At 39.0% G+C, this 15003-nt stretch overlaps 2 protein-coding genes across 2 annotated transcripts; both read left to right on the top strand.

Annotated features, from left to right (window-relative positions):
- Nucleotides 1–2136: 2136 nt before the first annotated feature.
- On the top strand, nucleotides 2137–4686 carry LOC103446758 (plastid-lipid-associated protein, chloroplastic-like). The gene is made up of 3 exons (XM_008385891.4): nucleotides 2137–2826; nucleotides 3542–3737; nucleotides 4255–4686. Exons 1-3 carry the CDS (start codon nucleotides 2375–2377, stop codon nucleotides 4567–4569), a joined length of 963 nt encoding a protein of 320 aa, XP_008384113.3. The 5' UTR covers nucleotides 2137–2374; the 3' UTR covers nucleotides 4570–4686.
- A 1318-nt stretch (nucleotides 4687–6004) lies between these two features.
- LOC103446885 (protein ACCELERATED CELL DEATH 6-like) lies at nucleotides 6005–9206 on the top strand. Its single transcript, XM_008386040.4, has 6 exons — nucleotides 6005–6690; nucleotides 6780–6929; nucleotides 7081–7194; nucleotides 7309–7353; nucleotides 7556–8199; nucleotides 8304–9206. Exons 1-6 carry the CDS (start codon nucleotides 6030–6032, stop codon nucleotides 8958–8960), a joined length of 2271 nt encoding a protein of 756 aa, XP_008384262.3. The 5' UTR covers nucleotides 6005–6029; the 3' UTR covers nucleotides 8961–9206.
- Nucleotides 9207–15003: the final 5797 nt, after the last annotated feature.

The following is a 15003-nucleotide window of genomic DNA, read 5'->3' as shown; positions in this document are numbered from 1 at the left end:
GATCGCACAAAATAAAAAGGAATGACAGTGTATGAAAAATGGGAGGGCAGAGAAGCCGGTCCCTTTTGATATGCATGCAATGCCCTTCATATTTTTCTACTACAAGGCAAACCACATTTACATTTGATATATGAGCGACTAAGAAAAAAAAAATTCAATGATTCATGAATGATATCGGTGCATAAATACATTGATGCTGAAGCAACGGCGAAGTCAACTAAAGTTAGGATTCGAACATTGAGGGTCTGAGAATTAAATATATAAGTTTTTAAATATGTCAACAGATATCAACATATGACAAAGTAATATAATGAGTGTTATGAATAAAATTTTTCGAGTGCTCTCAACGTAACCTGTTGAGTTTTGTCGAGATATGACTAACATGTATTATATCAAACACTTCAAGGGTACAAAAATGACCCATACCAAGTATTCAAAAGGTCATTGAAAAAACTTCCCATGTATATTTTCCGAACAACTTTTACACATGAAGATGTCATAGTGATGGTTTTTATTTTTTATGCTGAACATCACTATTGTTTGATTTTGGCCTAATCAGATAAAAAAAATACATGTTTTCAACTCCGATCCAAAAAATTTCATGAATGAATATCAATTCAATTTCCGAATTCCATAAACTCGTGCCAATTCGGATTACTTTCAGAAATGTCAAACTTGTGCCTGCAAATATCTCTTTAAATTTTCTTAAATAATGTTATAGCCCAGAAGTTCTAAGCCCACCCAAGCTTTCATCTTTGACTTTTCCCCAGTCCAGGAAAACCCGAAAGCCCATTCCCAAGGCCCAAATCCACCCAAATTTATCTTTACAAAAACTAAGGGCAATTTATTCAAAGCTGAGCAAGATATAGAGATTTTGGGGAACTTGGTTGGTTTGTCATGGTTTACACGAAAATTGTATGACTCCAACAGTATTAAGTTACTAACCTCTTATGAATAAACATTTGGGTGTGACCGTGTAATCGGGAATCTATTCTCGTATATCTATTTGACTCATAACTTGGGAAAGTGAAACGTAAATACATACACGAATTTCAACTCACAACAAGAAGTCAATTCAAAATTTTTGACGTATCTTGAAATCGGCTGAGCTTTTATGTAATCAACAATAATATGTGAGTGCATTCCTGAAAATGAAAATGATACTTAAAACATCACACATTTGACGGTCCATACTACATCGAGTAAATCTGACGGTATAATACCCTAAGCCATGAAATATTTTCCTACAAAAATGGAAGAAAAAGAACGTGAAGACATGAGCTTCTCACTCACTCATTAAGTTCTCACATCAAGGTTAAAACTGACCAAACAAGATGGAAGGGTGACAACCAAAAATATATGGTTTACCAAAATCGTATAAAAACGACGACGTCCTCTCTGGCTCTCCCAGCACAACTTTGAAACGTGTCATTAATTTTGTAGTTTGTTTTATTGATCGACATAAATTTGTCCCATAAATTTTGCAGTTGTGGACGGGATCCATGTGTACTTCTCCCACATAATTTTGGGAGCGTGAGTACCATTTTGCCCTTCTCATCATATCTCAAAACATAGTAATTGTGGGTGGCAATATGCAGATTCATTTTGTTTTTTACGTACGACAAAGTAGTTCAGAAAATTTGATAGTTATTAGATACAACGCGTATTATTTTTAATTAAATTAGCAAGTTTGAGTAAAATTCTAAGCAATATCCAGTCGATTGGACATAAATCAATATATGTAAAAGAAATGGAATTATTATTGGTACTTCAAACATTTTACTTTACGTTTCAAATTTTTTATATTTGAAAAGAAAAATACACTTGTAAGAAGTGTAAAATGAGATTTTGGAATGTCAATAATACTCCTAAAAGAAAAAGAGTAAATTATTTATTTATGGTAAAAAAAGAAGGAAAGAGATCATCCCAGATCTCTTCCATCAAATCTTAAGGATCAAGTGATCTGAGTTTTAGAAATTTGATCAAACAGCTAAAATTATTATAACTTTTAAAAAGGGCCTCTATTTTTAACTATTGAATTAAATTTTAAAAATCCGAATCAATTGATCCGTAAATTTTAATAGAAGAAATCCGGAGATAATCTTTTTTCCAAAGAAGAGGAGGAAGAAAATGAGAGGACACAATCATATCTAGCATAATCGAGTCGAGGGCATAATTGGGTTTTCACATAGAATTGGCCAGCAAGACGAAGCAGGAGTACCGAAATTACTACTGGCTTCAACTCCTCTCCCTGTTTCGAGCCATGCTAATCAATTTTCCCAAGTTCGGTTGTTGAAACAAAGAAAAGCCAGAAGCATTTCTTCACTCTCTCTGCTTTTCACAAAATCTCAGCTCAAGAAAAAAGCACCCAAACATGGCCTTCGTCTCGCAGCTAACCCTAAACCCTCTGTTGCTAAACCCGCCGCGCCACCGTCTCACCTCCAAGCCTTGCCTCCTCCTTTCGCGAAACTCCGTGGGGATCGCCGCTGCCAAATCCACTAAAAAATTCAATTTGATCGTCGGGGCCCGACCATCGACCCGGATCCGATCGGCGAACGATGACGAGTGGGGCAATGAGAGGGAGGTCGAGTCGGGCGGGGATGTAGCTGTGGCCGTGGAGGAGAAGCCGGCTGAGCCGGAGCCAGCGGAGATTAGTCAGCTGAAGAAGGCTTTGGTGGACTCGTTTTACGGGACTAATCGTGGGCTGAGCGCCACCAGCGAGACCCGGGCCGAGATTGTGGAGCTTATTACCCAGTTGGAGGCCAAAAACCCGACTCCGGCTCCGACTGAGGCCTTGCCTCTCCTCAATGGCAAATGGATTCTAGCGTAAGTAGCTCCAACTCCGCCTATTTATTTGTCACTACAATTTAGTGATATTATACTCTGCTTACAGCCCACTAATTGTGTTACTTAATCAAAATTTCGATGCATAGATGTGACTTAAATCAAAATTTCAATGGAAAACTTACGAAAAATCTAATTTTTTATTTTATTTTTAATGAATAGTCTTTTTTTTTAAGTACAGTGAATAGTATTAGAAAAGGTATAAATGTGGTTTTTCGTTAAAAGTGAACAGGATCGGGAGTGTTGTTAAAACTTCCAAATTTCAACGTAGAGTAAAATATTGTTATGGTAACTGAGAGATTTAAATTTGGTGGACGAGTTCGAAGTCAATTCATTCTCCCATCACTTGGTGTAAATATATAGTAAATGAAAATTTCATGGAATAAGTAGTATTTATTCTCTACTTCATATAGTTTAGTAAATAATTTGTATTGTTAGGCTGCTTAGAGTTGCCGCAATTGAAAATAGGACAAGAGAAAATTAGTTAAGATGGTATGGACACGTGAACCGAAGACTTACAGATGTTCTGGGTTAAAACTTGATTGTTGTTTTTGTAGGCTCCTTAGTATGGCGGTGTGGCCACTATTTTGCAGGGTTCTCGCACAATTTAGAGTAGTTTTAAATATCGCATTGTTAAAAAAGAAGAAGAATTTGTTGACTTAAATTCAGCGATTCATATAGACAATTTGTTTTACAGGTACACTTCATTTGCGGGACTGTTTCCATTGTTGTCAAGAGGGACGCTTCCATTGGTGAAGGTTGAAGAGATATCTCAGACAATTGACTCTGAGAATTTTACCGTACAAAACTCTGTCCAGTTTGCTGGACCGCTGGCTACCACTTCCATCAGCACGAACGCGACATTTGAAGTCCGAAGCCCCAAGCGCGTCCAGGTTTGGTTAATTCATTCCCCTTTCATTGCTTAGCGTTTCTTTGAAAATGATTTGATTAATTTCTTAGATGTAGTTTGGGCGAAGTTTTACTTTCAGCATTTCATTTGTGGCCAATTACTTCCGTAGATTACCAACTGTTACAGTTCAAAGATAGTTTGCTTTAATACCTCATTTGTTTTCCGAAATTAGCATGTGAGATGTTTTTACACCTCCCACAACCCCCAATTTATTCCCACATGTATCGTTCACGTGCTATTTTATTGACGAAACTTAAGCTTTTTGTAGCAATTAGGTAACTGCAGAGCCATAGTAGAACTTCGCCCAAAGTACATGGTGGTGGCATGATCACAACCATTTTGTGTCTAATTGTTTATATCCTCTTGAAAGCTAGCTAGCTCATTAAATTTGAAGGAACAAACATGATTCAATTTAGGGTTCTCTGGAACGTTGGAAACTAATTATGAAACTATTGATTCAGCTGTAAATGGGTTTTGTTTCGATTACTTTGTTGATTCAGATTAAGTTTGAAGAAGGCGTAATTGGCACCCCACAGCTAACAGACTCGCTGGTGATACCGGAAAATGTTGACTTTCTAGGACAAAAAATCGAACTCGCACCCTTCAAGGGTTTGCTCAATTCTGTTCAAGACACTGCTTCATCTGTTGTAAAGACCATCTCCAGTCAACCCCCTTTTAAGTTCTCCATCCCAAGTAGCAATGCCCAGTCGTGGTTGCTAACCACGTACCTCGATGGAGAGCTCCGGATTAGCAGGGGAGACAACGGCAGTGTGTTCGTGCTAATCAAGGCAGGCAGCCCCCTCTTGACTCGCTGAACAGAACTCGCTATAGCAACGTTTCTGGTGCGTGATATATATGTATGTACGTGTTCAAGGACATGGGATGTAATTTTCTACAATGAAGGAATAAACTGAACATGTCTTGTGAAACAATGTTGTACTTAGTAACTGAATTAGGCGTATCCAAGTTGGTTAGTCTGCACTTAAGTTCGAATCTTCTTAGTGTAATTTAGAATTTTAAATTAAATTTGATAAAAACAACAAAAAAGTCTTATCCCATTAAGTGAGATTGGCTGTATGAATTATAGAACGTAGGTGCGTTTGGTTTTTCACTAAGTCTTATGGTAGCTTTAAGTACTCCTATGTTTTTCTCGGAGTCTCCTTCCATGTCTTTTTAGTTCTTCTTTTACCCCTTTTTCCATGAGCTTCTATCTCATAATTGCATTTTTTAACTAGAGCAGTATAGGTCTTCAGTTCATATATTCAAACCACCTTAATATATACACACACACACACACACACACACACACACACATAGTGGCGGATTTAAGATTTGAATCTTGGGCGGTCCCAGTGTTAAAGGTCCAAGTTTTTTAGATAGAAATAGAGCGCAAAGCACACAAAAAAAGTTTCAATTTATTCACTAAGGCATTTCGTCAAACATTTGATGAGCGATATCGAGTGTTGTCTACGCAACCTGTCGAGTGTAGTCCGCGCAACCTGTTGAGATATGCCTAGTAAGTATTACATCAAACACTTGGTAGGTACAAAAGGACCCGTACAAAACATTTGGAGGGTCCTCGGAAGACCTTAACATGTATATTTTTTGAACTTGGGGTGGTCTTAGGACCGCCTAGGTCCAGTGTGCATCCGCCTTTGTATATATATGAAGTTTGTTCCACAAAAACGTGGGACAAACTTCATAATGTATTCCAACTGTCTATTTTTTAGGTATTCCCTCAAAGATCATAACTACCAAAAGTCACCAAATTTGAAACCATTTGACCGTTGGATTAAGGGTTTAGGGTTTCTTTGTAGAACCGTATTCGTCTATTTACTTCACTACAAATAAATGTCTTAATAGTTTTGGGCTTGTCTAATTTTTTGCAAGCATGTTCTATGAATGCTGTTTTAAAAGATAGACGAGCGTTAAAATACATTAAGGAGTGGCTCTCACAAAAACGCGTGTCAAAAGTTGTGTTAAAAAAAAAAATGGAGCCACGGCAAAGTAGATGCTTGTGTTGAACACTCGGTGAAAAGAATGTACAAAAGGAAACTAATAAACTAAGCAAAGGTAAATGCTTGTCTGGGTAAAGCATACACTGCTAGAAAATGGTATCCTTAATTGTTCGATCCCCCTTTATGCTTTATTATTCGACATTCTTTGTTAATTAACTAAGTTAAGCATATAGTACAAGCAGTAGCAGCAGCAGCTAGCCTATAAATCAAAGCGACAACAGCCACATTACGCACCGCGAAGTTAGCTAGTACTAAAAATGGGGTACTGGAGAACGCTAGCGGTTGTGCCGGATCCAAACAGGGTGGGAAAAGAGGGAGAGGATACTTTAAGGCGAATTGCAAAATTGAAATGTCCCTATCAATGTGCCATGGAGGATAACTGGGAAGGCGTAAAGGAATACTTCGAGGAAAATCCCGAAGAACTGCTCAATCAAATGACGGTGGGAGGGGACACTGCGTTTCACCTTGCGGCTTCTTTGGGCAGCAAATCACAAGGCAAAAGAGTCCTCCAAGTGTTGATCAATATACTCAGGAATTCGACCAGCTATGCCGAGAGTTCGGCTCTAAGGGTTCCGAATAACAACGGAAACAATACTCTTCACGAGGTGAGTGCGTCCGGCAATGTGGAAGCGGCAGACTACTTGGTGAGCAACTTCAACATGCCTGCTCCGGAAGAGATCATCATCAGTACTAGTGCACGTAGTACTGATAAAGAGAATGATGCGCTGCCGCTGCTGGAGACACGGAACCATTTAGGAGAAACTCCGCTCTTCAGGGCCGCTGCTCTCGGTCACACTGACTTGGTCAAGTTTTATGCTGGCAAACTGCTGGAGGATAATCGGAACAATCTTTGGATGCACTTCCACAGAAATGACAAAATGTCTATTCTTCATATCGCCGTCATTGCACAACATTTCGGTCTCTCTCTCTCTTTCTCTCAGAAAATGCACACACTGATTCCACAATGCAGACTAATAACTTTTGCTCCTTTGTATTCCACAATACAGAGACTGCTCTTTGGTTACTGGAGTGCTGCCCCTCTCTAGCGCACCAAACTGAAGATAAAGGATTGACAAGTCTTCAATTGCTAGCCCAAATGGCAAGTGCCTTTGAGCCACACTATCAACGAAGCAAATGGAAGATGCTAATTTATTATTGTATGTATCAATACTCTACATACTGCTACATGTGTGCAGACGTACGTACTGCTCCATATACGCGTGTGCACCCACGTTTTTTTGTTTTGCCCTTTTTTTATTTTTATTTTTATGAAGCTGTAATATGAATACTTAATTGTTATATACGTAGGCCTTCCTGCTTATGGAGGAGATGTGGTCACACCAAATCAGAAAGATGATGTAGAGATCAACTTGGTTAGCAACCAGCCTCGCCGTCTATCCATGTCTAGGAACAAGCTTTCAGGTAACCTAATTAATTAAACAAATACAGTACGTACACTTAGCTAGCTAAAGCGCTCCATTAATCCGCATTGTTTCAATGTTTCTGATGAAGGTGCATGCATAAAATGTTTTGCAGGCTTTGCTAGGGTTTACTCTTCAGTATGGGACTCCCTTGCTAAAAGTTTGTTTACTTTCTGCCTTTTCCTCAGTGCATTTCATCACACTGGACACTTGTTAAAACTCTAAAAAATAAACATTATTTACTCATTTCTTATGATTTTACATGAGAAGATGAAGAGTGCATGATAACTTTTTTAGAGTGCCGATAACATCTCCCTATGACACGTTAGTTACTATATATATGCTTATCATGTGATGAATAGGAACAGAAGGCTCGCAGGGCGGCATAATCTACAAGATATGGAAGGACAAGAAAAACAAAAAATCACTAGAGAAAATCGTCCCGTTGCTCGTTAATTCGGACTATTCTTGGTTGAGTAGTAACAAGCAAGCAGACACCAAGACCATTTCTCTGGGGTCAGTGGAAACTCTTAGTAAAGATGGTGATGACGACGGAGACGAAAAAGGAAAGGCAGCCTCAAAAGCAACCAAATCAGAGGGATACGGTGATGATGGAGGTAAAAAAGGAAAGGGGTTAGCAGAAGCGACCAAATCGGATAAGGGGGTGACGACCAAGGTTTATGACTCTACCCCACTGATTATAGCAACTGTCAAAGGAACTGTGTCCATTGTGAAGGAGATACTTGAGCAGCATCCTCAGGCGGTTGAGCACATTAACAAAAACGAACACAACATTTTGCATGTGGCCATTAAGCATCGTCAGAAAGCAATCCTTAAGCTTATCAAAAGCAAACCAAGCGTGATGTCGAGGCTGAATGAGAGGATCGACTGCGATGGCAACACCGTATTGCACCAGGCTGCAGATAGGAGTTACTACTCTATATCATTGTCTCAAAATTTAATTGGCCCTGCCATGCAATTGCAAGCAGAGCTACAATGGATGCTGGTAATAATCGTTTGCTAGACTTAATTATATTGTCAGACAAATACTTCTTTTACTGATTATGTTGATCGACCTGATAAATGTCGGTGTACGTGTCCACTGTCCAGCATGTGCAAGATATACTACCGCCTCATTATGGCTTGCACCATAACAACAAGGATCAGACAGCAGAGGAGCTGTTCTACGATGAGCATAACGAACTCCTGAAGTCAGCACAAGAATGGGTAAAAGAAACCGCTCAGTCATGCTCAACCGTGGCGGTGCTAGTGGCCACTGTGGTATTTGCAGCCGCCTACGCCATCCCCGGGGGTAATGACCAAAGTGGCCGTCCTGTTTTCCAGGACGATCCTCTCTTTTTGCTCTTCACCTGCATGGACGTTGTGGCCATCGCCTGTTCATTATCTTCTGTGGCATTCTTTCTCTCGGTCCTCTCCTCCCCTCTCGAGTATCCACTTTTCATCACCAATATTCCTCGCAAGATCATGATTGGTTTCATCTTGCTCTTCTTGTCAATGGCAACCACCATGCTCGCCTTTGCCGCCACTATTTTACTCCTGATTCGCGTCGAGAAGAAATGGACCAAGTCTATACTTTACCCTATTGCCTTTTTCCCAGTCCCTCTATTCGGTTTGCTCCAGTTTCCTATGTATCATTCTTGCAAAGCCATGTTTCAGAAAATTGATGCCTGGTTTTTGAAGCCCTTCCGCCGCATTCTCGGCTTTTCCAAGAGGACATCAATATGCGGTAAGAGTAAGGCGTATTGAACCAGGAAGCATGAGACATAACTTTTTGTCATGTGTGGTTCAGATTCACAATCTTACAGCAAAGATATGTAGTTATCATCTGAATATTTCGGATTTTCTTATTTCTCCCCCTTTTTTACAACTTTATTGTCTTCATTCACAAGTACGGAAATAAGTGAAGAATGAAAGGCTTATAAGGGGTAGCGTTTATGTCCCTTAAACTAGGTGTAATTTCTTTTTTTCATATCAATAAAATTCCTTCGTACCGCCAGGTTCTTAAAAACAAAAAAAAGTCAAGAATATTGAAAGGCTTGTCGCAAATTGTATGAAAAAGATAACGTCTCATGCATGCTTTTATAGATTGGTATAATTGTCATTTGTGTTTATATTGCATCCTTAACGCGGATAGAATCTTCTCCATCTCAGGTACAATTCTTACCATTTCTTCTTTCTAAATTAAAATAATAATATCGCTTATAATAAAAATAAAAATAAATAAAAAGTACATGCATATTTAAGCTAACTTCTACACTCACTCTAGCATGGTAACCACTCAATATTTTTCTTGGTCGAAAGGGAGAAAAATATTTGCAAGTCTTAATAATATGCATTGGGATTTGTACTTATAAGACATAATAATGCTTAATGGGTGATTCTAGGGAAGTCATCTTCTTAAATCATATTTTGTAAACCACATGATGTAATAATCGATGATTTAATTCCTTCTTTAAATAATTTTTAAAAACAATCGTCAACCACCACATCATGTGGTTTGCAATATATAGTTTCAAACCATGGTCTTCCAAACATTTTCCATACCTAATTAGAGTAGACTTGGAGATCTAATAATACCTAATTACTGTGATACTGCTCTTATTTGACTGGTTCAACTGCTCAATTCAAATGTTTCTAGTCGAGGAGAGAGGTGAGTGAAAGGGAAGGAAAAGTGAGGCGTGGCGTGGGCTGAGAGGACAGAGCAAACATTTTCTTCTTTGACGTTCTCTCCTTCCAATAGAGGTCCGTTTTCTCTCCCTTTAATTTTTTATGATTCATTAGAAATAGAAATAGAAACATAAATCGAAATCGAAATTAATGAGAATTGGGGAGAAGTAATTTATGGATGCCAAAAGGATGTTGCCAACACCAACACAAGTTTTGATGGAGTCCTCATCACCCTCAACAACGTTGCGCTCGATAATGAAACAAATTGTTTTTGGTTTTTGTATAAGTAATATGTAAGTGGCTGAAATTATGAAGGCCTTCAATAACATTCATCACATCTCTTGCCTTTACTTTAATACGGGAAATCTTACATTTAAAGAAAGGCTTTGAAGCCAAGAAAATGACAACATCAGGATACAATAGTATGTAGACAATTACAAACAAACCAAGTTCAAGATTATGCTTCACATATGTTCAAAATAGACAAGGAGATGCGGTACAGATCATCTATGAGAATCGAAAAGAGACCGAGGGCAAACGCAAGCAAGATTGCGCGAGATCATCTATGAGGTACAGAACTTTTTGTTTATTATGAAGTCTTCCGATTCTTTTGGTGTCTCAGGGTATGTATATGAAGTTTAAACCACATTGATGCGAACATGTATGTATATATTTGGTAACGCTCCCGATCCAGTGTCTTGCAACTGTGTATGTGTACCTGTTTACACTGCAACCACCTCTTATTTCCTGGCATGGTTCCTGAATCTGCGATAGTTGCAGCTCTGATTTCCTGGCTTCCATGGACTTATACATCATGTAATTAAAATTGCCTTTCAATGTAGTTTGTGTTGTGCTAAGATAGCACCAAACCCGTTGGAACCAACTCTTGATAACCCACAGGAAATATATCAAATGAAATGCAAGAACAAAATATTAAAGACACCAAGATTTTAACGAGGTTCCTCAACAGTCAGTGTAACTGGAGTACGTCCTCGGAGCAGTAGGAGCTCACCCAATAATCCACTATCAACCAAATGGGAGTTTACAAAGTGTTGGCAATCTCACAACCCAAATAACCCAATACACCTAATAACTCTCACACTCTAAAGAAACAAATAGAGAAAGAAATATCGTGATTAATTTCTTCTCTATACAAAGCTCAAAGCTATTACAACAATAACACTTTGATGGAGTGAGAACTATCCAATGAAAGGAACAACAACTCATTCTCTCAAAATGGTACTGCAGCAGTACCTTCTTTCTCTCTCTCTCTTCTCTTCGGCTCACCAATTTTCTGCTCACTTAAAAAACCAAAAGGCAGCAGCTTCCTTATCATAATATAGCCATTCATTCAAGTCACCCCGTGACTTCCCATGGACCAAGAAAACTTTAGACAAAGTGCTTTTCTTTTCCCCAAAACAAGGAAGAAACATCATAATGTTGTCCCATTCTCTTTTCCTTTTTTTTTAATAGCCGAAAGTTGTTTGTTTGGCTATAATTCAACAATCTCCACCTTGGCCAAATTCCGAAAACACCATGATAAACCAACCAACACAATCAACACAAAAATCACTCCCAAACACTAGCAAGAGAACAACTCATGCCGAGCCAAATGCTCCAAAACTCCTACTGCTCAACGCCTTCTTTATATAGGCATAATGTGAGCCAAGTTCAAACAGTGAACAAACTTGGCTACACCAACAACCTTAGTCAACATATCAGTGGGGTTGTCTTTAGTTGGAATCTTCTGGAGAATGATTTCCCCTTCACCAACAATTTCACGAACAAAGTGATAACGCACATCTATGTGCTTGGTCCTCGCATGATGAACCTGATACTTAGCTAAATAAATGGCACTCTGACTATCACAATGTACCTCCACCTGCTTCTGATCAACCCCCAAATCTCTAATCAACCCATGTATCCAAATGACCTCCTTTATAGCTTCAGCAACTGCCATATATTCAGCCTCTGTAGTAGACAAGGCAACAGACGACTGCAAAATCGACCTCCAACAAACTGGTCCTTTAGCCATAGTAAACACATAGCCTGTAGTAGACTTCCTTCCATCCAGATCACCTGCATAATCTGAATCAACATAACCAACTGCAAAATGACCAATACCAGAGTCATCTCTCTCAAAGCATAAACCAACATCTCGAGTACCATGGAGATACCTCAATATCCACTTAGCTGCTTGCCAATGCTCTTTACCTGGATTATGCATATATCGACTCACCATGCCAACTGCATGAGCAATATCCGGTCTAGAGCATACCATTGCATACATCAAACTACCAACCAAATTTGCATATGGTATATTTTTCATTTGCAGCTTCTCTTTATCATTTTTAGGACATTGTAGAGAACTCAATTTAAAATGAGGAGCCAAAGGGGTACTAACCGGTTTGGTTGAATCATGAACTCCAAACTTCCGAATCAACTTCTCAAGGTATTGTCTTTGATTCAAACTGACCAAACCCTTCTCTCTATCTCGAGTGATCTCCATGCCAAGGATCTTCTTTGCTTCACCAAGATCCTTCATCTCAAACTCATTCTTCATTTGTTTCTTCAATTTCTCAATTTCTTCAACATTCTTTGAAGCAATCAACATATCATCAACATATATCAATAAATAAATGAAAGACCCATCTTGCAACTTCTTGAAGTACACACAATGATCATATTGACTTCTAGAATAATTTTGGCCTCTCATAAATTTATCAAACCTCAAATACCATTGTCTTGGAGATTGCTTTAAGCCATAAAGTGATTTCTTCAATTTGCAAAACAAATTCTCCTTCCCTTTCACTATATACCCATCCGGTTGACACATATAAATCTCTTCATTCAAATCACCATGTAGGAAAGCCGTCTTCACATCAAGTTGCACAAGCTCAAGATCATACTGTGCAACAAGAACTAACATAATGCGAATTGAGGAGTGCTTCACAACCGGAGAAAAGATTTCATTGTAGTCAATGCCCTCCTTTTGTGCATACCCTTTAGCAACTAATCTTGCTTTGAATCTCACATTGCTTTTCTCATCAGCATCTTCCTTCTTGGCATACACCCATTTGCAACCAATAGCTTTCTTGCCCTTAGGCAATTTAGCTAACTCCCAAGTCTTGTTCTTCAAGAGAGAATTCATCTCATCACCCATGGCATTGCACCACCTCTCATTCTCCTCACTCTCAATGGCTTCCTCGAAATTGGATGGAATCTCATCAGTGATAATAGGAAGAGCAAAAGAAACATAGTCACTATACCGAGCTGGCTTGGTAATTTGTCTCTTTCCTCTGTTCTTGGCAATAGACTCTTGAGGTGAAACTTCCTCTTCAACTTGAATAGAATCTTCAAGTTCAACTTCTTCAACATCCTCATGGTCTCCAACTTCTTCACTTGTAGTGGCTTCGACATCAGCGGAAATAGGATTTGAAGTACCAGAGGCAACTTTCTCAAGCTCCACCTGTTGGACATCTTTCACATTCTTCTCAGAGACTTTGTACATACTTTCTTCATCAAATGTCACATCTCTGCTGATTACAAGTTTTTTTCATCTCTGGGCACCACAACCTGTAACCTTTGACACCACTACTAAAACCAAGAAAGATAGCCTTTTTGGCTCTAGGATCAAGTTTATTTTCAGTCACATGAAAATAAGCAGGTGAACAAAAAATATGGATATAGTCATAATCAGAAGAAGGTTTTCCAGTCCATACCTCCATTGGTGTCTTACCCTGAACAGCAGCTGAGGGTAACCGGTTGATGATGTGACATGCATAATTAACTGCCTCTGCCCAAAATGACTTGCTTAAACCCGATTGAGACAACATACATCTAACCTTCTCAAGCAAGGTTCGATTCAATCTTTCTGCAACTCCATTTTGTTGTGGAGTTCCCCGAACACTGAAATGTCTCACAATTCCTTCTTCTTTGCAAACTTTAAGGAAAGGATCGGATGTGTATTCACCACCATTATCCGATCTCAAAATCTTAATCTTTCTCCCAGTCTGGTTCTCAACCATTTTCTTCCAACCCAAGAAAATGCTCAACACCTCACTCTTGTGCTTCATAGTGTAGATCCAAGACCTTCTTGAATAATCATCAACAAAGGTCACGAACCAATGTCTACCACTCAAAGAGGGAGTCTTTGTAGGACCCCAAACATCTGAATGCACATAATCAAGAATGTCCTTCGTCTGATGTACCGCAGTACCAAACTTCACTCTAGTTTGCTTCCCCAAGACAGAATGCTCGCAGAAATCAAGCTTACAAGTCGTGGCACCTTTTAGAAGACCTTTTTTCACAAGCCCTTGTAGAGCTTTCTCACCGGCATGGCCTAATCTCATATGCCACAATCTAGTAGTATCAGAATCGGATGTGCCCATATTTTCTGAGACTACAGATGCTTCACCTATCACAGTGCTTCCCTGCAATAAATACAAATGGCCACATATAGGAGCTTTCATCACAACAAGTGCACCATAAGTAACTTTCAATGTCTGTCCATCTGAATGAAACCTGAAGCCCTTGGATTCCAAAGTACCCAAAGAAATAAGATTTTTCTTCAAATTCGGTACATACCGAACCTGTCAACTCTTTAACCATGCCATCATGCAACTTCAAACGAACTGTACCAATCCCTTTTGTTGTGCAAGGATTGTCATCTCCCATGAACACAACGCCACCATCAAACTCTTTCAAGCTTGAAAACCAATCTTTGTGAGGAGTCATATGATGAGTACAACCCGTATCCAACACCCACTTAGTAGCACAATCAAATGATGAGGAAGTGGTTAAAGCAAAATCAGAAAAATCTGTTTCAACCTCAGCAACATTAGTTTCAGAACTTTCTTTGCCTTTGGTCTTCAATTTAGGACAATCTTTCTTCCAATGGCCCTTATTATGACAAAAGGCACATTCATCCTTTTCCAAAGGTTTTCTACCTTTAGAGTTTCCTCTAGGTCGAGACTGTGATTTTTTCCTGCTAGAAGATGACCTCCTCTCCGATGATCTACCTCTAACAAATAAAGCTTCTGAGGTACTATCATGATTTTTATCTCTATGCCTCATTTCATAATTCATCAAGGCATTTGACACATCTTCAAATTTCACAGTT

This window comes from Malus domestica, chromosome 10 (assembly GCF_042453785.1).
Source record: "Malus domestica chromosome 10, GDT2T_hap1".
Lineage (NCBI taxonomy): Eukaryota > Viridiplantae > Streptophyta > Magnoliopsida > Rosales > Rosaceae > Malus > Malus domestica.
This window is presented reverse-complemented; position numbering and strand designations above follow the sequence as displayed.

Excerpts from the sequence above, each read along its gene's own strand:
- LOC103446758 (XM_008385891.4), top strand. The coding sequence starts at position 2,375 with ATGGCCTTCGTCTCGCAGCTAACCCTAAACCCTCTGTTGCTAAACCCG. Across the intron at positions 2,827-3,541 it reads AATGGCAAATGGATTCTAGC|GTACACTTCATTTGCGGGAC; the intron begins GTAAGTAGCTCC and ends TTTGTTTTACAG. Across the intron at positions 3,738-4,254 it reads GAAGCCCCAAGCGCGTCCAG|ATTAAGTTTGAAGAAGGCGT; the intron begins GTTTGGTTAATT and ends TTGTTGATTCAG.
- LOC103446885 (XM_008386040.4), top strand. The coding sequence starts at position 6,030 with ATGGGGTACTGGAGAACGCTAGCGGTTGTGCCGGATCCAAACAGGGTG. Across the intron at positions 6,691-6,779 it reads CGTCATTGCACAACATTTCG|AGACTGCTCTTTGGTTACTG; the intron begins GTCTCTCTCTCT and ends TCCACAATACAG. Across the intron at positions 7,354-7,555 it reads ATGGGACTCCCTTGCTAAAA|GAACAGAAGGCTCGCAGGGC; the intron begins GTTTGTTTACTT and ends TGTGATGAATAG.